Raw genomic sequence first — 26,949 nt, 5'->3', positions numbered from 1 at the left:
AAGTTTAGTCCCATCTCAAACTTTCACCCTCGCTTTCTTTTTTTCAGTTTCTGCATGCTTTCTGGGAGTGACTTGTTTATGTCTTATACATAATTTGTGCAGTGTGAAAATGAACCAGATCTGTACATTTTAATATTTTAGATGTTAAGAAAAAGTGGATCAGTGGATCTGTACTTCTGTGCAGTAATTTAAATCTGGTGAAACCAAGGAAGAGTGAAGGATGTGGAGTGAATTACTGCCCAGAATGTGTTGAACTTAAACTCAGAACTGAAATGCATTTTTATATTTTTATGTGCATGTATTTAAGATGGGAAATCCATCTTTTTTAGCTATTAATGATCAAACCAAGACACTTTTTTACATGCACTATTTTTATCATTTCCTTGTCAATAAATAATTGCAATGCTGCGTTCTTTTTGCTCTCTTTTTTGTCTTAACAGTTAATATGTTACCACTAAGTAAACCAGTGTGTGCTGCAGATGGACAGCTGGCTTTAATCTGCAGAACAGTCGGACTTATCGAGTGTGTTGGAAACTGACTCAGCGTCCTATTTAAGAAACATCAAAATGTGATTGATTTGGAATGAAAATAAGTTGCTGAAGGGGTTCTTCCATTATTACAATGAGCCCAATGTGCCCCAGTAGTCCGTAGGGATTACTGAATCACTGAGTGATGTTGGACACAGTGCATACTTGTCAGATGCCTGATGCAGATCAGAAATAAAACACTCACCCTTAAATTCATTTCAGGCTTGAGCTCCTTTACTTTTTCATTCTGGATTCAATCTTCCTATGAAGATAATAAGTTTTTGCTGCTTTTATTTCGCTCCACCATGAAGTTTAATGTTTATCATTTTACATTCATGAGTCAAGTAGTACATCAGTGGCTGTCAACAAAGATGAGAGCGAACTGTCAGACACTAGTTTATTCATTTCTTTAGCAGTCAAAAAACTGTAAGAACAATCAGCTGTGAAAATGTGTGTAATAAAATCCCTTTGGTTCCATATATTCCTCTGCTAATCACAGTTTTGTTTCCATTTTTCAACAACCGCTTTTTACGCTTCATTTGCTGTGAATTGTTCTGTGACAAGCTGAGATTCCAAGAAATCACCTTTCTGTCATTACTGTAGGTCACGCAGCCAGACTGCTGATACTCGTCGCTGAACAGGCTGCTTCTGTCTCATTTCTTCAGATTAAATTCAACCGTCTGCCAGAAGGGTTAGAGACCATAGAAACTTTCCCTGAGTTCATCTTTAGGTCGATGAGTAAACATGTAATCAGAAGGCAAACTCCTCTGTCTGACCAGTAAAACTGCTTGTTAGATGCAGTTTTCTGACTGGACAGTCTATGTTCATTATGTGTGTGTGTGTGTGTGTGCCTCACACAATGTATGCACTTGTCCATATAACTTCTTTTTTTATTGATTGTTGCGTGCAGTCAAGGTTATCTAATGGCACGCATGTCGATGAGATCACATCTTGGACCTGACGATTTTCGAGAGCTAGTTAGCTTTGCCGTGTGTGTCCTGAGTGGGCGGAAAGCTGGATAGTACTTGGCACTGATTCGCTATCTTTCCCCGACAAAGTGTTTGGATTTAAGGACTTTTCCCTCTGACTGAACAAGGTTCTTATGGAAGGCGACAAGAGCATGTGGCTGGCACAAAGTGATATCCCATTTTACTGTCACTTTAAAGTGATATGCTACATGTTGCACAGTCAATTCCCCACTACCTGTGACAGATAGAAATTGGCCGAGCTGAGGCTCTGCAAAATGGGTTTTCCAGCTGATGTGAGCACGAGCACCAAAGCATGTGGCTTGGAGGAGGAAATCTAAATCAGTCGGAGTTTAGATTGCCTCAAACGGCAGTGGTGGTCCAGTGGCTTGCTGGTACATGGCGCCGGATTGTGGCGATGCTATCAGCGGAAGCAGGTGATGTTACGGATCTGAAAAGATAAGTTTGCTATCTTTCATTTGTCCTAAAAAAAACCTCTTACATGCTACACTCTGGCTGTTGCTGCTTCTACGACAATGTATTTTTTTCACTCCACTTGTGATAAAGTGATGCAACTTTTAGGATTAACTTTATGAAAACTAGCAAACTGTAGTGCTTTAAGGAATATTCCAGGACTTCTATATCACCACAAAGAGCTTGTTATACTTCCAATTTTAGTTGGACATGAATATGCTTCCACTCTGACAGATCATTAAAAACATAACTATTGTTACCTACGTATGCAGATGATACACAAATATATATGAATAACAGTAGAACCTTAGAATACAATCCACAAATTCTTATAAGGCGTCTTCTGGAAATAAAACACTAGATGCTTCGTAATTCCAGACAATTTAGCAAAGACAAGACTAAAGTATTCATTTTGGACCAAAAGCAGGAGAGTTAGAAATCGGCGACCAATGTTCCAAAGAGCAAACCAAACCACAAGTCTGGGTGTTATATGGACACCTGGCCTGTGTTTTAACAACCACTTTAAATCACTTTCAGAGACTTCCTTTTATGACCTTGAGACTATTTTACAAGATTAACAGACAAATGTGAGAGAGTGACTTAGATAAACTGGTTCATGCTGCTTAGTGCTGGATTCTCTAACAGCAGAAAGGTGGATCATATTCCTCCTGTTCTGAGGACTTAGCACTTGCTCTCTGTTCAGCAAAGAGTTGTTTGTAAAGCTCTAAATGGTTTAGGGCCAAAGTATTTCTCACACCCTCCGGTCAACTACAAACCTTCCAGGCAGTTCAGAACTTCATGTGCAGGCTTGTTTTCTGTTTGCAGTGTTAGGACCAAACATGGAGAAGCAGCTTTTAGCTTTTATGCACCCTCCATTTGCAAAAGGCTTTCACAGAACTGCAGGTCAGCTGGAGCTCTGGCTTCTTATAAATCACTTCTTCAAACTTCTCTTTACTTTTCCGTTTGACTTTAATTTTTTTTAACTTGTCTTGTTTCATGTAGTTTTTTTTTTTTATTCTCTCTTTTAATAAATGTCCTACCCGTCCTTCTCGTATATCATTTCCATGTGTCGTTTATCTTCTGCTTTGTCCGAAAAGGGCTATATAGATCAAGTTTGATGATTATATTGAAAGATGCTGTAACTGTTGTCACATTTCATTCATATAGAAAACAGCCTCATAGTGTGTGATGAGTTAAGTCAAAAAGTTTGGGGTATATGGGAGCAGGCTGTAAAGATGGAACCCAGTAAGCATCTTTTACCTCCTCAACTGAAGTATGAATCTGCTTGTAAGGCGCCTGTTCAGCTCTATGTCCAAAATGCCTTTGGCAGTAATCAGCAGCAGCTAGTCATTGTGTTTAGTGGTGATTCTGCTGCAGGTGTTTTGCTGTTGTAGTAAGTAGCTACTACACTGAAAGCAAAACAGTGTGTGGCATTTTGGTTGTTCTTTTGTTTTATTTTTACAAAGAAAACCTTCTATATTCTGGTTTGTGCCGGAGGCTGATTTCTTCCCGCACAGAGTCAGCGTTTCAGCAACAATGGTTTAGTTTCTTTAGTTATCAGACCACCACTGTGATGAAATTACATTTGTCTGCTTGTCAAGTGTTAGTTAAGTATTTGTGCGTGATTATTGGCTTTGAGCATTTATTCTCGTCCCCAGCATGAGCAGGAGGGGAGAAGGAAAAAAAAAAAAGGTAGCCCAGGAGGACACATTTTCCTGCTTCCTCTCATCTCTTTTCCCTGTCCGAGCTGCTTGGCATTATCTGCCGGAGCAGTTGTTCGGAGGAAGAAGGCAAACTGTGCCCCTCCCCTTCATCCTTCCAGCCTCCCATCACCGCCGTCATCCCTTACTTCTCGCCTCAGTCTTCACAGAAGAGAAACCAATTAGAAAAAGGAAATCTGTTAGTTTGTCTTTGTTTATTCTGATTAATAGAAGACTCCCCGGCTGTTCTGATAGCAACACATGGCCAGAATCTCTGTTCCGCTATCAGCGTGAGGATGGGAGAGTCTTCTGAGAGGTGATAAACAAGCTGCCTTTACCGACAGGGCAGAAAAAAAAAAAAAAAGCAGAAGCTTTTTGTGTTGTTGTTGTTTTTAACTGGTTGCTGGATAAAATAGACGTCTTTGTTGTCTTTTCTTCTGTTCCTTGTATTCTCCCCTGATAAAGCATCAAACTTCAGTTTTATCAGGATACTTTACCTGCAGCCTTGGCAGCCTTGACAGTTTGTTCACAAATCAATCATCGGCATGCCAAATAGAAGAAATTCTAAAACTAGATTTGTTGTTGAGATATTAAAGGCTGAACAAAGCCTGTAAAAGCTAAACTCGTTGTTTGATAGGAAACTGATTATCAATCAGAGATTCTGATCATGTTCAGTTTTTCTAATGTTTTTAATCATTAAATGAAATTAAAAACACTTAATTAATCCCACAGGGAAGTTATTTTGATGAATACAAGAATCGTAATCATAAATGACAGCAGTCATTAAATGTGCTTCTGTAAACACAATATCCCCCAAACAGGCCGTGACCACGGTGTCCATGGCAGGATTTATTTAAAACTAAATATTAAGCCTGACAAAACAAGAAAAAGAAAAAAAAAAAAATCCTTAAGAGGCCCCATTGGTGCAGCTGGTGTTGGTCAGATGGCACAGTGGGTGGTCTCAGTTTATAAACGCTGTCAAATTTAGCTTGTTTGGTAAATCCAAGACTTGAAATGAAGTAATTGCTGATTTTGGAGCAACCATATGTTATTCAGTTGTCTATCACATCCAGATAAGATGGTATTTGAACCACTGAATCTTCACAAATTTGTTACACACACTTCCAGTCCTTTTTATTTGATTGATTTTTCATTTATCAATTGTTAATTTTTTCATATATTAATAATTGTTTCAGTTATAAACAAGTGTGCAAAATGCCACAATGAATATTATAATTTCATCAATGATTATCGATTAAACTTTTTCTTTTTTCTCATTTCTTTCATTAGATTTAACCAGGCCGCTGTTTATTTGATGTCTGTGAAAACATTTGGTTTTAATCATTGATCAGAACGATTTCAATACCACTAAATACCACTTGCCCATATATATTTATGTTTTCTGACAAGTGGAAAGAATAACTTTATTCAGCTAAAAGCTGTATTTAAACCAATATTGTGCCATAAACTTGAGTAGCAAAGACATCAAACCAGAACTATGAAGTAAAGTACCAGAAATGTTTGTTATTCAGTGTTTTTTTTTTTTTTTTAATAAATATACCTATTTGAATAGAGTAAGCTAATTCTACATGACTATCATAATGTGTTTTTATTTACAGGTGATAAAACTTCAGTGTTTAGCGAATTTTATTAACTAGACCAGCCTCAATTCAGCCAGTTTTATATTAAGAGAAACAAACGTCAGATCTTTCAGTCGGTTTCAGTTTACTTTATTCATAATTTCAAAATAATTTTTGCGTGTTTGTGAATTTTTTTTTAGCAGTTTCTATTTTCATAGATGAAACAGAAACAACCTGAAAATAACGTTCTTTTGGCAGAGGACAGGCGCTACAATGCCCGGCGTAAACACCCAAGAGGGAGTGATAATATAGTGTCATGTCACCGACAAGAAGCATCAGTAACCAGCTGCACAGGTGAACGTGATTAAAACGAAGAGATTAATAAAGTTGCTGACGGGAAACAAATGACTTCTGTGAAAGTGAACTGCTTAAAGTTTTGGCTTGTAAGAACCATTCTTGTAATTTCCTCAGAGGCTTTCAATTCAATTTGCTAGAATTGTCATCATACTTTTTAAGATGACATTTCAAAGCCTGCTCAGTTTTTACTTCTATCAAATCCAAAAAATTGGCAGCAATTTTACATTTTTAAAGTCCATCTTGGAAAGGTTTATATTTGACTGAAGCATGTGTGTAGTCTTGTCACCGCAGGCTGTAAGAACCAAGGTGCTACGGAGACAAGCTTCTCATGTTTATCACGTAGGCCTCTGCCATGCAATTCAACAGTAATTTAGGTCAAAGATTAGATCATAATTTATTTGCATTTATTTATGAGCCCCTGCTGAGTGTAAAATACGTTCCTAACATCATTGTTTTAAAGCAATGAGTTCTGCTGCAACACGTAATAGCACTTCTGGAGCTATGCCTTAATGCACGAATAATCTACTGACTGAATCAATGAATCAATAGGTTTACACTTCATTATCATCCTGCATTGTGTGTTGGCAGAGAAAAGCCTGACAGGTTCTCTAACAGCCTTCTTGTTATGAAGGAATGTGTTGGGGAGCAGTAAATACTGAGATCAACATGAATTACATAAAGCCCCTGTACTCCTTTTACTTAGTTCATTTCTGTTGCACGTTTTAATCCAACCTCATTGCTGTACACAACAGACAATGAGAACAACATCAAACAACTATAAAACAAAGATAAAAAGCAGAAGAAAAGTATTAAATGCTTGTATAAAATGTGGAAGGAATCAAAAGAAATTTAAAAGCGAAGCAATGAAAAGGTGTATAATGGCCAACAGAACCGGCCTAACGACAACTAAAAGCCAAGAAATAAAGATTTGTTTTCAGAAGGGTATTAAAGTCCTCTCAGGACTGTACAGCTGCAGCCTGGTCAGACAGTCTGTTCCACAGCTGGGGGGTCACTGCTGAAAAGGCTCGACTTCCCCAAGTTTTTAACCGAACTCTAAGAGGGGAACGACGCGACTGGTTAGCGGACCTTAGCTGCCATTTAGCCTTAATGTCCAGCAGGAAGTCTAACAAGGTCACAGAAGGGGAACTGGGTTTTAGGGAATAATAAATGTCCACATCCTGAGCAAAACAGTGAAATGGGATGCTGCGTTTTCCAAAGACAGACCTCAGAGGCAGCAAATATAAGAAAAAAAGGGGGGAGCCTAAAATTGACGCTTGTGGACCCCATAGCTCAGCAGTGACTTGGTCGACCCAGCTGGACAGAAAAACAAGTACAGCTTAAACTATTTGAGGGCAGTGCCCCTGATGCCTCCACTCAGTTCCAGCTGAGACAGAAGATTATAGGATCTATGGTGTCAACTGTGGCTGTCAAGCACCAACACAACAAAGTGACCTGCGTTGTCAGTGGAAAGCAGCAATTAGGAAGACCGTCTACACCTTGATGCTCCGGAAAGAGGATGGCTCTGATTGTTGCCACTGAAAGCTGAATGTAAAAACAGCAGCTATTTCACCACCTTGACCTGTGGAACGAGGGGAGAGAACAAGTCCTCTAGGATAAAAGTTTTGTTTGCTCTGGATCAGGCATTTAGAACAGCCAGGTGATGTGTCTTCCCTTCCTGGATCAGTGGAGGAATATGCTGCAATGACTGGAGATTTCTAAAATCCACATCTTCAAAGTGGTCCTGAGGCTGAGGAAGTTATGGTCTGCAGCGACAGGTGGAGGTCCCCGCCATGGGGGACAATCAGACGGAGAGCACGTGGCTTGCCTAAACAGATGACATCTTTGGCAGAGTGACAAACACCGATCCCGTAGCGGCATCTCAGGAATCTCAAAGTGTCACCTGAAGAGCTGTTTACACATCATCTCCAGCAACTGACAGACAGATTGCGCAACAGGTGGGATTACATGGGTGAAAAGGGAGATGCCCCCAAATAAATCTTTTAAAAGATCTTCAAATGAAGCATTAGCCAGAGGTCAATGATGATCCAACACAGCAACGCTGACAGGCAGCAGGCCTTCCTGGCTGGCGCCATCCTGGAAGAACTTAGCTTAAAATGAGTCATTAAAAATGGTTTTTATACAAAAAGGTTTCAACAGACAGAGTCAAAACCTTTTATACATAAGTCATCTGTGGTGTGCAATAGTTGTTAACATTGGTTAGCCCTGTGGAGGCTCCAGGGAGTACTTGAAGCGATGAGTTATCTTTGGTGCTAAGTGCTGTGAAAAGCTATCTGTAATAGAGGTGGGAGTCATGCTGAGTTCTTCTTGCACATTCTCAAATGGCTCTGTTAAAAGCTTAATCATGATTATACCCAATGGAAATGACAAATTATACAACTATGTAACACATGTTGGGACTGATTAATCCTATTGTTGCCATGGCTACACAATTAAATGATGTAATCAACAACAGAAAGGCCATCTCTCCCTTCTTCCATAAACGATGCAATAAAATCAGCAAAATGGATTCATGGCTGTGCTGCATACTATCAATACTGACCCTTACATATATACATATATATATATATATATATATATATATATATATATATATATATATATATATATATATATATATATATATATATATATATATATATATATATGTGGATATATATATATATATATATGTGGATATATATATATATATATATACGTGGATATATATATATATATATATATATATATATATATATATATATATATATATATATATATATATATATATATATATATATATACATATATGTGTATATATATCCTCAAAATTGTTCCTTCCCAGTCAATGTCTGTCTATCTATCTATCTATCTATCTATCTATCTATCTATCTATCTATCTTGTAGCAAATAATTTTTAATATGTATTTTAAAAAATTATGTTCGACTAACTATTAAATGGTTTATACATTCGGAAGTGTGCAGTCCCTCTGCATTTCATTCACAAGAATTAACTACATCTAAAATGTCTGTTGTGTAACTCATAGTTTCACAGCAGGTAAATTATATATATATATATATATATATATATATATATATATATATATATATATAAAACACGCCGAAGAATCAACGTCAAATCAAATGAATGTTGGGAGAGAAAATTAAAAAATGGGTTGTTTAGCCACAAAAAGGCTTTAAGCATTAGAGGAAATGACACGGTATACATGCAAATGTAACACATGTAAAAAAAAACAAAAAAAAAAAAACGTGATAGCTTGAGTTTAAAAAATATCCGATGTAACTGCACCATTCAGGATTTGGGGAGATTTGAGACTTGACACTGCCAAACAAATATTATAATTAATGTAAATTTATTAAGTCATTTTACCAGACAACTGCCACTGGCAAATGCATAACAAGAAATAAAAAACACTAATAAAACCAATAAATCAAGACAGGAGAAGAATATAAATTGTGATTTTAAGTAAAAGGAAGTAAATATTATTGTTTTTTAAGATTGCATAACATGGTTGGAGCCCGTCTGACATGTTGAAGATACTGGATCCATAGTTAGGCGCCAAAACCTAAGAGATGTGAACCCAGGACGACTTACAGCTGTGATCTGCAGAGCACATCAGGCTGCAGGACGTCAGATAGATGAGCAGATGCCTTCTCATTTGGAGTCTAACGTTAATGATAAATCGATAAAATCTATCCTAAAAGGAACAGTGAGCCATTAACGGGAAGCAAGTACAGCTCATACTTTCTTGTCTGTGTGAAAAAAGAGCTGCAGTGTTCTGAAACTACTGCAGCAGTGATATGCAGGCCAGACTAACAAAATACAAAAAGTTACAATAAACCAGTCAGAAATTAATAAAAACACAATTCACTCTTTCAAAATCATTGAAACCTAAAAATAATTTTACCTTAAATAATAACCTCAATATAAGAAAAAGCTGTTTTTCTCTGAACAAATGTTTCTTAAAGTTCATATTTAATCAAATATCCCCAAAATGTTTAACATGACATTTTATGTGAGGCTCCATCTACCAAATCTGAAAACATAATTGCAGGTGCCATTAGACCCAAAAGTCATTCTCTCAGACTTATTCTCATCACAGTTGAGGAAATGTAAAGCCATCATGGTTGTAACATAAAAATGAATGATTGCAAGTCAACTAGAGGTCAAACAGAGGTCTGAATTCTTCCTCCAATGAATGACAACAAATGTCATAGTTTCTTAATATAGAGCCTAACAGAAGCATGTGAACAGAAAATAATATTGCTCCAAGTATAGAGCCGAGGGGAATCTTACATTGAAGGGCCAGAAGAGGAAACAGATTCTCCAAGAGTTATAGAGATGGGTCCAATCTAAACCCCTCCAGATGGGTGCCATCCAATCAGATCAGGATATTGTGATCAACTGCATCGTGCCATAGCGGATCTGTAGCAATGTAAAGATCAATGAAAATATATGTGCAGTTTTTGCGTTATCAGCGGCTTAACACCAAAAGTGAGTCTGAAATTTCATCCCCTGCAGTGCAAATGTAGCAGATTAGCCCATTTCAGCATGAAGTTAGTCTTTAAACAAATTTTTAAAGGCCTTTAGTCTTCAAAAGCCTTAAGAAGGATTTGTGTGTGTGTGTGTGTGTGTGTGTGTGTGTGTGTGTGTGTGTGTGTGTGTGTGTGTGTGTGAACTAAACACCTAATTAAGATTTCATGACAAGTTTCTAAGCATTTTGTAAGTTAGTAAAAGAAACCTCAAAGTAATTAATATTTTAATACTAAATCAGAAGTTCGACTTCTATTAATTCATATCTGACATGTCAAAGACAAGTAAACTAATTACTTTCCCAAAATGGTTTATGTAGTGTCAGAATCTATGTAGTAAGGATTATATCCAGCTTCCCAAACTACCTGTGAGATTTTACAGAAATATGCTGAACAGCTGTCAGCCTGTCAGCTCCGTCACCCTGCATCAGGAAGTCATTCGCGATTCCACCTCCGCAGATCATAATATAAGACATCTGTGTTTCTCATGTGACATCTGTCAGTCACATATTTGATCCTATGACTCTTATCAATACCAGTTAAGCGTCAGCATTGATGGCATCAAATGACAACCTTTTGCTTTAAAAATGAGAGAATAAAGAAGAAGAAATGATTCTCAGTGTGGAAAAAGTGTAAAGTATACTATGCAAGCTGTGAGTAAGAAAAGGCAATAATGATCTTATCTCAGGTCAGTTTTGGTGAAGCTTAAAGGTAGAGTATGGAAGATTTTCAATATTTTCAAAATAAATTAACTAAAAAAGTAACTACAATCATAATTAGATAGTTTTTTAAACATGTAGGTTCCAGTCTGGCCCTGCGATGGACTGGCGAGCTGTCCAGGGTGTACCCTGCCTGTCGCCCAAAGCCAGCTGGGATAGGCTCCAGCTTCCCCGCGACCCTGAATTGGAATAAGCGGTTCAGAAAATGAATGAATGAATGAAGGTTCCAGTCTGTCCATCTTTGATGTGTTATTAAATTACAAGTTTAATTAATGACAAAGACCCTTCTTGAATGTTTTCTGACCAGTAAAAAAAAAAAAGTACTTTTTTTCCACCAGTAGGGGGAGTATAAGCCCATTTATTGCAGAGCGGCTCTGAGGTACAGCTCACAAGCGATTCCTGCCCTCATTGGAGCTGGCAAGGAGGAGGGGTGAGGGGAGAGTTTTGCTCATTATTGCCAACCTGTGGTCGTTTGTGGAGGTAGCAGTTTTGTGGTTTTGCTCACGACCTGGTGTTTGGTGGTGGAAATAAGCGCCTCGAAATCTTACATACTCTGCCTTTAAGATAAGCATGGAATCTCACTGAGATGGCGCAGGATTTGCTAATCTTACATTGTACATTATAAGATTTCTTCCACAAAACATAAATAAAGTACTTGGCCAACACATTTAAATAAGCCCATTTTATTCCAGACTGTATTTATGGTGCTGCATTTCATTTCACAGCTTGGAAGGAGCAGTCGGGTATGGGGTATTTTAATACTCATAAGAGTGCCTTTTTTTTTTTCCCTCCGCTCCCCCTTGCCTCTTCACTTCTCCCTTGATGCTGCATCATCAACTGATTTGCCTCTTCGTGGTTGCAATGCACCAAAGCAGAGCGCGGTGATGGATCACATAGGGAAATGTGGAGATCAGAGAAATGAGCCATGGTGTCACACTTACATGACATCCTGCAATAATAAGGGCAGTTTATATGTTGAAAAGGGAATACACCACAAAGGTTTGGAAAGGTCCACACTCTGCCACCTGTAGTTCTGGAGTAATGAGTGTAATTTCCGTCTATAAGAAGCAAATGGCTCGCATTAGCGTAGATATAATCATATTGTCTATCCTATATTCCCATTCAGTAACAATTCCATTGTATCCACCATTTATATAGGGTAAATCTGAAGTAGAAGAAGACAGAGAGAATGAGCAGTGGCATGATGAGGGGTAATGGATGAGATGGAGAGGCAATTCAGAGAAATGATGGGGTAGGAATGAATACTGAAGACAGATAGGGAAGGGCATAAACATTCACAGAAGCTAGAAAACAGTAAAACAGATAAGGGAAGGGGAATGAGAGTGACAAAAGGAGAAAATATGACAGAAGGAGGAAGCTCAGTACATCTCCTGAGATTTAATAGCAGCATCCTGCCCTTGCCATAGATCCTCCTGCCTACATCTCAATGAGGAACCATCTGTCATTGGCTCGTTACGTCCAACCGCTTCTCCCTCACACTCTCACCCCGCATTACAAAAACAAAATAAAACACAACTCGGAGAGAGGGTAGGAGGAAGCTTTGGTGGAGCTGCATAATTGACTTTAAAACAAGGGTGAATGGCTCGAGCAAAGCAAGGCTGACGGGAGAAATGTTAGGACTCTCACTGCTGACATGCACAATATGCACTCTGATCCATGCTCTGCCTTCGCCTCCGCTGATGACAGCTTGTGTGGATTTAACAGCGTTGCACAAGCATAACTTCACGGAAACTTAATGAACACTTGCGAAACTTTTCCATCTGCGCAAAGCAAACTTAAATCTCACCGACATGCAAAATCAGGACTTGTTTGTCACCATTTTTTGATTGATAATTTCCCTGTTAGGTCGACTGGGCTGAGTCTCAAAACAATCATTCCTGCCTTGATTAATGGCTTGCTCTAAGCACCGATGCATGCCAGCCGAGGTGAAGCTTCACGCTGGGAGAATTACGTGTGGATTTGTTGCAATCGGGGGGATTTGAAGCAGAGGAGAAAAATCAACTGAGCAAGAAAGGTTATTCAAAGTCTGTTCTCATACGGTTACATCAAAAGGGTGGAGGGTTCCCTGCAGGGAAAGGTGATATGGAGAGAGTGATGGGGGTACTAACAGACACCACTATGATAAATTAATGAAAAATTAAAAGGTTGCGGGGGAAGAAAAAAAAAAAGCTTCATTGGCAATATGCTTACATACATAAGCAAATGGAAAATAGTCACCTTTGACAGACTGGCAGAGCTTTTTCAAACTACAAGGTGCGTTTCTCTTCTTAAAAGTGGTGTTAATGAAGGGAGGCAGTTTATCACCCAGAATGTATCACCTCCATCATTCCTCTCTTAAAATGCTTCATTAAACTTCCAACGAAAATTTGGCAAACAAGCTTTAAACACTTTGCACTTGCTTTTTGAAATCACCGTAATTAGTGTGACCTGTTGGCTACCCGCGTCAACTCCAATTTGCAAATGCATAGCACAGATTTTACCTTTTTCCCCAGTCAATTAACCAGCAACACACAAAAGCATGCTTGTGCGCACAAACATTTACCTCTAAAACATCGCTGTGTGTTTGTGCTCTACCTAACGCAATGGCAATCCTCCCTGACTTAAACGCTTTATCCGAGTTTACGGGTTTGTCAGGTCTGTCGGTGGTGAGGGGAGAATGTGGCTGTGTAGTGTAAATGCATTGTCAATTTGTTTGAATGACTGGAGGGTGAAATTCACAGCCAGACAGCCTTGCACCAGGTATTTTCAATAAATGCTTTGTTCTGTTAAGCCTTGTCCGAGGGGATAAGAGTAGCCCTTACCGGAAATACATTTAACCTGCTTCGCAGAGAATATCTGGGGCAAGAAGCTGCTCTGAGGGCTATAAAGGAATGACCTGACTTTGATTTGATATGCAGCTTTAGCTTTGCTCCTTTCCCACAGCTCTCCTGAGTTTTCTTCCAGGGTCTTTCCTTTCTGTCTCTGTTAGTTTTAGCTAGCCTTGTTTTAAATCTCTCCATCTCTTTGTTTGTTATACCACCTGTCTGGTGAACGTGGACTGCAAGAAGTGGGAGAATATCGTTGCCAGCTTTTGCCCGCCATCCTGGAGTTGGGCAGATTTGGATCAGACAGACTGTCAGACTCAACTTAAACCTTTATTGATTGACAAAGCAAGATGTTTGGTTTTTTTTATTTTAGAGGGGAAGGATTTGCTAACCTCTCTGAATGGCAAGAAGTGCATTCGCTCTCAAACTCACCGAAATCCCTTCTTGTTCACGTACGCACACATGATGCACTTCGGCGACTCAGGCCGCCCAGTCAACATGAGATAAAAAGGGGGGGAAAAGGTGAGTGGGTGGAAAGACAGCCGGAGGCAGAGGGTTGAAAAGACTGGAGAACCGAACAAGACCGAAGCATTACAAAGAGGAAGGAAGAAAAAAAAAGAGTTTTGTTAAGGGGTGAGAAATGTCAGAGAGATAAAAAAATAAAAAAAATAAAGGAGGAAAAAGGCTAGGTTAGATGAGGAGAGCTGGGTATTGATGGAATAGTGGGTGGTGTGGCTCTTCTGTCAGTCTTGGCACATCGTTTCTCTCATTACAGTTTCACTCCCTGGCTCCTGCCTGCTCTTTGGTCCTCCCCCACGGCTAGCCCTGGAGCACGGATCCATCCCGCCCAGCCCTCCTGTCAACACGAGCGCAGCTCAGCAGCTCTGGCCCAGGCATCTGTCAGCCCACACAGTCCCCTGTCAGCCATAGCCTATTGGCCAGTTTATATTGGCACAGCACATTGGAAAAAAGAAAAGGAGAAAGAGTATAATATAGCACGGACCCTGCATAGCCCTGACACTGGTCTCTGTGAGGACTTAAAAATAACCAGCCCTCTTATCAAGATGTAATATTTAGTTACATTTATTGGACTTTTTGTTGCTAAACATCAGCCAACATTTGCTGGCATTTATTTGCTTATTTGTGTTCATGCAAATGGTCAAATCCTCTCCGCGGGGTCTGTAAGCATGGAGATGCCGAAAGGGCAGTTTTGTTTTGGTTTTTTTTTTATGCCAAATGTTCAAATAAATAAATAAAGTCATTTTGGTTAAACGATGCAGCTGAGATACTGCATTATTGTTAGGAATGCAACCAGTTAGAGGGATGGATTTTTGTTTCTCTTTGGCCACGGCTCACTGTTTCAATCAAACCAAGTTCCCGCAAGCAACTAGTTGAAGGTACCTACGATCAGACCAGCGAAAGACAGCTGTGCTCCTCTCTTTGATTCTGGGCCAGCAGGGCCTCAGCACCGGCGGAGAAGCCCAGCCCTTGTGAAGATGCACCTTGACAGCTACTCTGCTGAACAGAAAGGAGAGTTACAGACAGGCAACCGCTCTGACAAGTGATTGGAAGTTCTCTGCTTCCTGGGCAGTCGCTCATTAGTTGGAACAGAAAATAGCTGCTACTTAGAATGCTCTGCAGCCTACGCCAAGGGTTGCCAGGACCCTCTGGAGGTACGAACAGTTACGCGATAGACAGAAAGTAAAGGGCAAGAGGAAGCGGAGACTGGTGATCTATAGATCATTAAAGAGAGTATTTTATTTCACCTCCACGCTGTCCACTTCTGCTTCAGAGTCCTGATGAGTGGGTGATAGTTGAGAAAAAAGCCAAGTGAAAGTAGTGACGAGGACCTGACTGAGAAGCAGACAGGGTGAGCTAAAGGAACAGATGGAGGAGCTGCGTTGCAAAGGGAAAGATACAAAGCATTGAAAGATGAGGTTTGGTCTCTTCTCCAAATCTGATTGAAGTGTGAGTATAGAAGCATGTGTGTGTTGTGTGTTTTTATATCTTGTTATTATTTGACCTATACAGAGAAGCTTATAGCTGCCCTTAGCTGTAAGAAGGTGCACTGGGATGATTAGCTGTCTGTAAACTGGTCTGTCAGTGGTCACGACTGTTCATCACTTGATCTATAAATGAGCTTGAAGGTGCATCAAAGCATACAATGTATTCAGTTTTGGATTTTTTTTTTTCAACTCACAAATACCAAGACATTGAGCACAAACAAGACATTTCTGCTAATATAGATTAACCTGATTAAATGCAATATTTTAAATACAGACATTAATTCAATGTCACAGTTTGATCATTTGACATTTGGAAAGCTTCCATTATTTTCAAGCATCACCATCCTGAGATTGGCTTGTGTTTGCAAGTGCACATGAGCAACTATGTTGAAAATGTAAGAAGTAGAACAAAAAAACACAATTGTTATCATTTGCAAAGTTATTTATATAATACAGAGTTTACATGATTTTTTAATGGGTCTTTCTTCCTAATTAAGATAAGATAAGATAAAATAAGATAAGATTTGATGACGAACTGCAGAATGTTTGCAGATTTCCTCAGTGATGCGCCCTCTATTGACCACTAATTTGCATCCTACCTGTACTGTTAACTCTCTCCAGGGAAAGAGTTTCTTATCTTTACTCTAATCTTATCTTCTATGTCGTTTTTTCTTTCTTTCCACTCTTCCTCTGATGATGTCTTCTTGTATTTCTTTACTGAATCAGCCACGGTGTGTGTTCAAAACACCTGGTGTGTTTTTATCCGCTAGCTAGTGTGTGACATGGTGTGTAAAGTGGAACTTAGTAGCAATGTCACTCCTGGAAAAAATTGTATTCTCAGCCTCTACTGAGAGCAACAGTTCCAGAAATGCACATAATAGACTTCCCTGTGTCATCAAACGAGTCTAGAAAGTTTTTAAGGTCAGAAAGTTACATAGTTCATCTTTAACAATAATGATAAAAGTGAAAAAGAAGAAGAAAAAGGAGGTTGGCCCAAATACGACCCATATCTGCAGGTTTATTTTATTGAGAAAATTTGGACTTGTTGCTTAAGTTTGGCCTTGACTTGCAGCTTTGACTAAGAGACAGTGTGGCACATTTAGCTAAGACTAAGAGTGAAAACTAACCCAAGAGAGTTAAGAGAAACAAGATGTCACAATCTCTGATGGTTCTTTTTATTCAATCAGTGAAAGAGAGCGTTGTAAGTACTGGGGGAAAAGAAAGATTGGCAAAGACAAGCTAACTCAAGAACAAAGAAAAGAAGCATTTCCATCAACAAAGGATGAAAAAGCAGCAGTTGTAATTAAGCACTAGCATTTAAGCTAATCTATGTGTATCAACGCACACAGAAACACTTTCAAATGTGAAACTAATAAGATCTGTAAAGTTTTGGATAAAACTCAGAACAGGAATTAATTGCATTTTAAAACATTTTTATTGTCTGGAAAGGTCTTTTTTTTGTGTGTCCAAAGTCACAGACATGCTTTCATCTAATACTGAATTTATGAATCACATGAGGTTAAAATCTTCCTGCACAGGTTATTTAACTCAAACAACCAGAGACAAGGGTTGATACAGCTAATAACCAAAGCTCTTACACACATGGGAAACAATTTTGCTATCATTCATCATCTATAGCTCATGAACGTGGTAGCACATTGGTGAACTGGTTAGCACTGGGACTTCACAGCCAGAAGGTTGCTGGTTCAAGCCTCGACTGGGAGGGAAGTTTGAACAAAGGCTTTTCTGTGTGAAGACTGCATGTATGTGTGGGTTCTCTGGCTTCCTTCAACCGTCCAAAGACATGCATGTTAGGTTAATTAGGTACTCTGCTGTCCCTGAGAGTGAGTGTGAGCATAAATGGTTGTTTCTCTGTGCTGGTTGTGCGATGGACTGGGGACCTGTCCAGGGTGTACGTCTTGCCTAATGATTACTTGGACAGGCTCCAGCTTCCCCGAGTCCCTTAATTAGACTAAGCGGTTAAGAAAATAAACAAATCAATTAACTTAATAATTGTGTTAAATTAAATAATCAAAATAAAGTTATAATAATATTATTATTTTCTACATGGGCATAATAATATTATTACTAATCAAACAGTGATTGTGTGTTAAACATACACAGACGTTTGAGTTCTTGTCTCATTTTCACACACCTCTACAGACCTTACTATAACACTAATGCGTATGCATCAGAGCATATTGTGAACAGTATGAATACACTGTGAACATGTTAAATAGAAAACTGAAGGCATCACTCAGCAATCTAACAGAATTCATACCGCATCTTAATTACACTGCAAACGCGTTAAGAGTCAAGAATGTGCGACCAAACCTCTATGCTAAGTTTCATGTCTTGTAATTTCCCATACATAATGATGCATATTAACAACTTCACATAAACAGGCATATCATTAACTCAGTCATATATGTACAGCAATTAAAACATCTCTTTTATTGGTTGTTAGAAGATTTGAAAAAAAAGGCACAGCACTGAATGTTGGGTCTTGGTAATTATAGATGTGTTTGAACATTCCCTCATCAGAGACGAACACTGGCAAATGAGTTTGCTAAAATAAAAATATGCAAGACAAAAAAGAAAAAGAAAAAAGCATAGGCCTAATCCAGCAGGAAGCTTTGTAAAGTGCACCTGTTGTGTGAGGTGAACTTTTCATCCTTGCATCTTGCAGACAGCATTGCTTTACGCTGCTCTTGTTTGTGTAATAAACTTTTAGTTGGTATGTTTTTAACCGTCATGTTCCTCCAAAGCACATTTTGCCACACAGAAGTCGATCTGTTTGCCTTTTTATGCAGAGAATTAACCTCACATTACTCTGATGTTCCTGTGAGACACATTTGTAGATCACTCCTGCAATCTGATTCATTGTGCTGGATAACGCCCTGGTGCTGACTCATTTCCCTGCAATGTAGCTCCAAGCATCCTGTACACAAAACAAGCAAATGTCTTTCAACAAACTTTTTTTTTTATTTTTCACATCCGATTTTGGCATGAAAGGCTGAGCAACCATCTGAATACATCTTTGTTTCTGCAGCTTCTCTGAGACAGTATCATAGTCTTATAAACTCTTCTTGAAATTAGAGCCAGGCAGAGATGTATAAGATCTGTGTTCACAGTAAGCCAGAGTAAGTGAGTGTGTGTGGGATAAAATGGCACAGATTTGATGCAATGTTCGAGTGGTCCACACTGGGAAATTAAAAAAAAAAAGAAAAAAAAAAAAAACATTTTTAGCAGACTCACAGTGTTCAAGGCAAAGGATTGAAGGTGCACCACAAGGAAAGAGCTCAGCCAACAGACAAAAATGCCACAGATACTGTTTGATGCTTCCTGACGCTCATGATGCAGCACACATTATGTAATACAGCTTCTGTGCAATTATATTAAAAACTAGAGAAAATGAGATCATATGAAATCTGTGCAGCCACTTAGGTTTATGTGCTATAATGTTGATGCTGAATTGTTTTATAGGAGCAGCTTCTTTTAATGATGCAACTTTTTTCTCTTTTTTTTTTTTTTAAAGAAATTTCATTTTTTTTAACTGATTAAAACATTTTTTGTGTGTTTGACAGTCAAACTTAGTTGACAAACTACTGAGTGACAATGCTGCAGTCATCGGCATTGGCTCTTTATGCAGCATAAAGCAGCAGCTTTACCCCCCACCCCCCCAATCTGATGCAATCAGTTTAGTTTGCACATTTTAATAAGAGCATTAATAAGAGTGGGGCAACATTGCAAGTTTTGTAATTTCAGCTTCTTACATAATTTATTGTCTTTGCCTTTTGACTCTCATTTGTTCATTTTATACCATCCATCCATCCATCCATCTTCTGCCGCTTATCCGGAGTCGGGTCGCGGGGGCGGCAGCCTAAGCAGGGAAGCCCAGACTTCCCTCTCCCCAGCCACATTTGCCAACTCTGTGGGGGGGATCCCGAGGCGTTCCCAGGCCAGCCGAGAGATGTAATCCCTCCAGCGTGTCCTGGGTCTTCCCCGGGGTCTCCTCCCAGAGGGACGTGCCTGGAACACCTCACCAGGGAGGCGTCCAGGAAGCATCCTGACCAGATGCCCGAGCCACCTCAACTGGTTCCTCTCGATGCGGAGGAGCAGCGGCTCTACTCTGAGCCCCTCCCGGATGATCGAGCTCCTCACCCTATCTCTAAGGGTGAGCCCGGCCACCCTGCGGAGGAAACCCATTTCAGCCGCCTGTATATGAGATCTCGTTCTTTCGGTCACGACCCACAGCTCATGACCATAGGTGAGGGTAGGAACGTAGATCGACTGGTAAATCGAGAGCTTCACCTTCTGGCTCAGCTCCTTCTTCACCACGACAGACCGGCGCAGAGTCCGCATTACTGCAGACGCCGCACCGATCCGTCTGTCGATCTCGCGCTCCATCTTTCCCTCACTCGTGAACAAGACCCTGAGATATTTAAACTCCTCCACTTGAGGCAGGACCTGACTCCCGACCCGGAGAGGGCAAACCACCCTATTCCGGCTTAGGACCATGGTCTCAGATTTGGAGGTGCTGATTCTCATCCCAGCCGCTTCACACTCGGCTGCGAATTGCTCAAGTGAGAGCTGGAGATCACGACCAGATGAAGCCAACAGGACCACGTCATCCGCAAAAAGCAGTGACCCAATCCTGAGGCCACCAAGTCGGATCCCCTCAACACCTCGGCTGCGCCTAGAAATTCTGTCCATATAAGTTATGAACAGAATCGGTAATAAAGGGCAGCCTTGGCGGAGTCCAACCCTCACCGGAAACGAATCCGACTTACTACCGGTAATGCGGACCAAGCTCTGACACCTGTCGTACAGGGACCGGACAGCCCTTACAAGGGGGTCCGGTACCCCATACTCCCGGAGTACCCCCCACAGGAGCCCCCGGGGGACACGGTCGAATGCCTTCTCCAGGTCCACAAAACACATGTAGACTGGTTGGGCAAACTCCCATGCCCCCTCCAGGACCCCAAAGAGGGTATAGAGCTGGTCCACTGTTCCGCGACCAGGACGAAAACCACACTGCTCCTCCTCAATCCGGGATTCAACTATCCAGCGGACCCTCCTCTCCAGGACCCCTGAATAGACCTTACCAGGGAGGCTGAGGAGTGTGATTCCCCTGTAATTGGAACACACCCTCCGGTCCCCCTCCATATAAAGGGGGACCACCACCCCAGTCTGCCAATCCAGCGGTACTGCCCCTGATGTCCACGCAATGCTGCAGAGGCGTGTCAGCCAGGACAGCCCCACAGCATCCAGAGCCTTAAGGAACTCCGGGCGGATCTCATCCACCCTCGGGGCCTTGCCGCCAAGGAGCTTTTTGACCACCTCAGCGACTTCAGCCCCAGAGATAGGAGAGTCAACCCCTGAGTCCGCCAGCTCTGCTTCCTCATCGGAAGACGTGTTGGTAGGATTGAGGAGGTCTTCGAAGTATTCCTTCCACCGACCCACTACGTCCCGAGTTGAGGTCAGCAGCTCCCCATCTCCACTGTACACAGTATTGACGGAGCACTGCTTCCCCCTCCTGAGCCGCCGGATGGTGGACCAGAATCTCCTCGAAGCCGTCCGGAAGTCTTTCTCCATGGCCTCGCTGAACTCCTCCCATGCCCGAGTTTTTGCCTCGGCAACAGCCGAAGCCGCATGCCGCTTAGCCCGCCGGTACCCATCAGCTGCCTCCAGAGTCCCACAGGCCAAGAAGGCCCGATAGGACTCCTTCTTCAGCTTGACGGCATCCCTCACTGTTGGTGTCCACCAACGAGTCCTGGGATTACCGCCACGACGGGCACCAACGACCTTACAGCCACAGCTCCGGCCGGCCGCCTCAGCAATAGAGGCACGGAACATAGCCCATTCGGACTCAATGTCCCCTGCCTCACTCGGGACATGGTCGAAGCTCTGCTGAAGGTGGGAGTTGAAGCTCGCTCTGACGGGGGACTCAGCCAGGCGTTCCCAGCAGACCCTCACAACACGTTTGGGCCTGCCAGATCTGACCGGCCTCCTCCCCCACCATCTAAGCCAACTCACCACCAGGTGGTGATCAGTTGACAGCTCCGCCCCCCTCTTCACCCGAGTGTCCAAGGCATGTGGCCACAGGTCCGATGATACGACTACAAAATCGATCATCGAACTGCGGCCCAGGGAATCCTGATGCCAGGTGTACATATGGACACTCTTATGTTGGAACATGGTGTTCGTTATGGACAATCCATGACGAGCACAGAAGTCCAATAACAAAACACCATTTGGGTTCAGAGGAGGGGGACCATGCCTCCCAATCACTCCCCTCCAGGTCTCACTGTCATTGCCCACGTGAGCATTGAAGTCCCCCAGCAGAACAATGGAGTCCCCAGAAGGAGCACCCTCCAGCACTCCCTCCAAGGACTCCAGAAAGGGTGGGTACTCTGAACTGCTGTTCAGTGCATAAGCACAGACAACAGTCAGGACCCGTCCCCCCACCCGGAGGCGGAGGGAAACTACCCTTTCATCCACCGGGGTAAACCCCAACGTGCAGGCACCAAGCTGGGGGCTGATGAGAATGCCCACACCTGCTCGGCGCCTCCCACCATGAGCAACTCCAGAGTGGAAGAAAGTCCAGCCCCTTTCGAGGGTACTGGTTCCAGAGCCCAAGCCATCGTCGAGGTGAGTCCAACTATATCTAGCCGGAACCGCTCAACCTCGCGCACAAGCTCAGGCTCCTTCCCCACCAGATAGGTGACGTTCCACGTCCCTAGAGCCAGCTTCTGCCGCCGGGGATCGGACCGCCAGGGTCCCCGCCCCTTGCTGCCGCCCAGCTCACACTGCACCCGACCCCTACAGCTCCTCCTGCAGATGGTGAGCCCACGGGAGGTTTTATTTCATTTTATACTGAACTCATATTAAAGGATAGTTTATCAATATTTTTATAACTTCAGTACTTTCTATCGATGTTTAGGACATTTGATGAACACTTGATTCAGAGATCAGCGTTTAATTGACCTGAATGATTTTAAACAAGTACGAGGGGAAATCTGCTAATTACAGGTAACTGAGGTGGTAATACCTGGAAATGGACTTGCGACCTGTCCAGGGGGTACCCTGCCTTTTGCCTGACGATTGCAGGGATGGATGGATGGATGGATGGATGGATGGATGGATGGATGGATGGTGGTAAATGAACACATTTTAACCTCCTCAGACCCAGGACACGAGGACGTCACATATGTAGTTGTCTACTCCATAATACTAAACTGTGTGTACCTGGAGCCTGGTAAATACTTCCACTGGCATTTTGTGGTGTCAGAAGAGCTTTTGTGTTTCAGTTAAACATGATATTTATATCTACATCATATATAATAAAATATCTACAATAATGAAAAATATGTTTAATCATGAATCATAAAATGTGTTTAACTGGTTCATCTTAACCGCAAATAGCTTGAAGAAATCCGTAATGCCAGTAAAGCCAAAGCTCTGGTAACAAAAAAAATAAAAAAAAAATAGAGTAAGCTCCAATCTGATTTCATGTAGATTTATATCATGTGATATATGTATAAACTATAAATTCAGATACATTACAACCTGTCAAACTTTCCTGAAAACATATTTGTCTTTACGTTTTGTCAGGCTTTTTATTTTATAATAGTGGAGATTATTGTAAGTTCTTATGAGGAAAAGACACATAGATGTAGCAGTTCTGATCTGTGTTTCAGGCCATCTATGAACAGTAGATTATAAATCGTATACACTTGTTTTATCTGTATTTTGGCTCTTTTTTTTGCCTGCCTCTGTAGAGGACAAAGACGCAGCATTAAGAGGTTTGTCTGAACTGGAAAAATGACATGTCTCACCAGCTGTTTCCAATCTCAGCAAACAAGAAAAGCATGACTGACCGTTGGCCTTCATGTTAATTATGTTAAGATAGTTCCAGAACTAGAACGAATTCTCCACCACATATTCCTCTTGCAAATGCCCACTGCAGTTGCTTTTGTTTGATCCATCTTTGAGCCACCCCATATCAACGCAGCACAGCCAAGTTTATTCACATTGCTGCAAAGATCTTTAGTTTTTCTACATAATAATAATAATTATTATTATGACTATTATTTACATTATTATTATCTTTATTATCGTTATCATCATCATTAAGGGGTGGCAATGGCTCAGTTGGTAGAACTGCTTGTCTTGTGACCTGAGCCCAGATAAATGCAGAGGGTTGTGTCAGGAAATGTGCCAGTTCACCCGAGTGATGTTTCACTGTGGCGACCCCTTCATAAGGGACAAGCTGAAAGGGAATTAACATAATGCAGTAGTAGTAGTAGTAGTAGTAGTAGTATTTTCAAGATGATTAAAGATTTCTTAGCAAATATATGGGCTGTATTTATCTGCTGCTTTTCTAGAATTATTTGCTCATTATAGACTGTTTAGTATAGACAACATGCTTTTTGTCTGTCGCAAACATAGACACATTAGAGAACATGTAAGGTCGGCGTCGTTCCCAAGGATATTCTCATGTGTCACCTGAGGAAAGACTCAACCCACCTACCAGTTGGTAGAAATCATAGCAGCCGACCAATTAGAATGAAAAATGGAAACCCAGCTACAGATTCCATCACTCATTTAGCATTTAGGTCGGCTTGTATGTCATGTTGTGCATTATAAGTCCCAATCCTCATGCATCCACACAAACCCATCATGATTAAGTGCATATTGTTATCCTTCATGAGCTCAGGCTGTTTTATTTTTAAAGACACAATTGAAGGAGTGTCTCTATTCTTGTCTCTGCCTTTTTTTTTTTTTCCCCATTTTCCAGTGTCTTTTTTTTTTTCCCCTCCTTCTTTCCAACTCCTGGTTACTTCACGGTGGGAGAATGGGGTAATCAGGGATTAGAGGAAGCAGGCTCATTGAAAACAAACAAGATGCAACCGTTCAGTCACCCCGGGCAGTTTACTGCTTCACTGCAAACACCTAAAAGCTGTTTAATCTGTCAGTGTGTGTCTATGGATTTTGTTAATGCAAACGTTAAATGGCCCTCTATTCTGCAGTGCTTTTTAACCGTGTCTACTGTAGACTTACCATTCATGATTGGCTCATTCACACACATTCACACAACGCTTCTCATTATATAGTTATTTTTTAAATATTTGTTCATGCTTTTCCCCATAGTTACACACCAATGAGCATATAGGGTCTAGAACAGTTCTGATTGGGGGGTCAGGCAAGGGCACAGACCAGGAAAAAGTGGCACATGTAAAAAAAACATGTCCACATTTTAGGAAATGATCTACTATTTTCTAATAAAGTGACCATCTAATATAAAAAATTAGGAATCTTTGTAAAACCAAGAAGCTAATATATTTTTTATCAAGGCTTTGCAAATAATTTTACTTTACTGATAACAAAACAACTCACTTTAAGGCAAGTTTTAGTCGGTTTTTGTACATCTTCTGCATTATTGGTCATTTAACTTTGCACAGTTGTCACATCTGGTGCTTTTATGTTTTTTACATCCTCTTCATAAAACATAAACAACTTGAACCGTCAAATATTATCAGCCAGGCAGGCAGTGGATACTGCTGCATGAATCCTGCGTCATATCACAGCGTCTGTCAGGACAAATATCAACCAATCCATGTTGCAGCTTCTATAATAACAATGAAATGTATAAAACAACAGCAAAACAATCACATATTTGTAAAAATAATAATTAGAAATATCTCTCTGTGCTGAAGACTCTGCCCTACATAGCATGTTGTGACTGTTCAGTGAAACACACCAGTTTTTGTGAACATTATACCTCATTGCCATTTTTATTCTTCTTGAATGGTTAAAAGCACCAATGTCCTCCAGCGAACACAAAGTTCTAATAGTTTGCATGAATCATGCAACACAAGGTTGCATAATTCATGCATTATTTGGAGAATTTAAGCTCTGAACTGAAAGAAAATAAAATAAGATCTGAGTCATGACATGATTGATGTTTTAAGGATTTGGATGTGTGAGTCAGGCTCTATTTTCATGCTCCTGATGTTTTCTCTGGATTATGGATGGTTTTGGGGGGGGGGGGGGAGAAGAGATGTTCATATTGTTCAGTGATTATAGGAAACTGAATCATCTGAGCGTGCCGCTGAATTGTCTCCTTTAATTAGACCCCTGAAGATTTTTTTGAAGCAGAAATAGATAAGCGCTGCAGAGTGAGAGAAGTGTGTGTTGGATGTTGAAGATGTGCAGTAACGACAGCCGGTTATCACCGTTCCAAACAAAGGCAGGGACCATCAGCTGGGATTCCAGCTGCGACTACAAGCTTTCAAAAAGTCCAACATCCAGCTCCTGCTGGGGAACAGACTAGGGTGACTGCACTTCCACTTTTGTGAAACACCTGAGGTCAGCTGCTAAACACAACCTCACCGCCTTACTAATCTACTCCTTTGTAGCCCAATCCAGAGCAGCGTGCACAGCCAAGGCTCGGGGAATCGTATACATTTGCATATGAGGCGCATCTGTTGTCGACATGCATTACAGTTTATATCCATTCTCATGGATTCTGACGTCAAAATAAAACTTAGCTGGAGCTCACCTGCAATGGTCTGAGAGCATTCAGTACAAAGTCTGTTTAAATGGCACCACTGTCTTTTATCACTGCCTTACCTCACTGTTACAGGAGATGAATTTAACAGGACGAACAGGAGAGGGAGGCCTGGAGAAGACATCAGCAGGGAGATATTTAGTGGAAACAATAAAAGTAGTTGTAAAAGCACAACTTGCTTTTCAAAATCTTTTCCTAAAGTGCTGGGGTGCCTAACAAGGACTGAGTTTCAATCCAACTGCTGGCTTGGATGTTTATACCTGCTGGTGTGTGTAAACCCGAGGGTAGGATGGGTTTTATAGAGCTAGTTTTACTATTTGTTGCTAAAACGCCACAAGTCATTTTTTTTAACGAGTTTCACTCATCATGTCTTCTCTGTTTGCTTCCCATTACAATAAACTGAGCTTTTCCATTTCCTTCTCCTCACCTCCCTCTTTTCCTCTTTTCTCGTTGTGCACATAGGTGTTACGTTGATGACAAAGTGTCCAAGGTGGCCTGGCTCAATCGATCCAACATCATTTTCGCCGGAGAGGACAAGTGGTCCCTGGACCCCAGGGTAGACCTGGTCACTAAAGGGCAGCTGGAGTACAGCCTACGCATACAAAAGGTAACGCTGACCGCTGTGGACTGCAGTGAATCTCTTACAACCTGCTTTATCCCACTGAGATT

General features: G+C 41.1%; 1 protein-coding gene across 1 annotated transcript in view; it reads left to right on the top strand.

The window, feature by feature from the left end:
• Positions 1 to 26,949, top strand: part of lsamp (limbic system associated membrane protein) — a 294,761-nt gene that overhangs the window by 166,278 nt on the left and 101,534 nt on the right. The window contains exon 2 of the mRNA XM_079246194.1: positions 26,743 to 26,887. Within this exon, the coding sequence (XP_079102320.1) occupies positions 26,743 to 26,887 (145 nt within the window). The remainder of the gene's footprint in view (positions 1 to 26,742; positions 26,888 to 26,949) is intronic.

Source organism: Telmatherina bonti (assembly GCF_933228915.1).
Source record: "Telmatherina bonti genome assembly, chromosome: 9".
Lineage (NCBI taxonomy): Eukaryota > Metazoa > Chordata > Actinopteri > Atheriniformes > Telmatherinidae > Telmatherina > Telmatherina bonti.
Note: the sequence above shows the minus strand (reverse complement) of the source record. Positions and strands in the feature narration are given on the sequence as shown.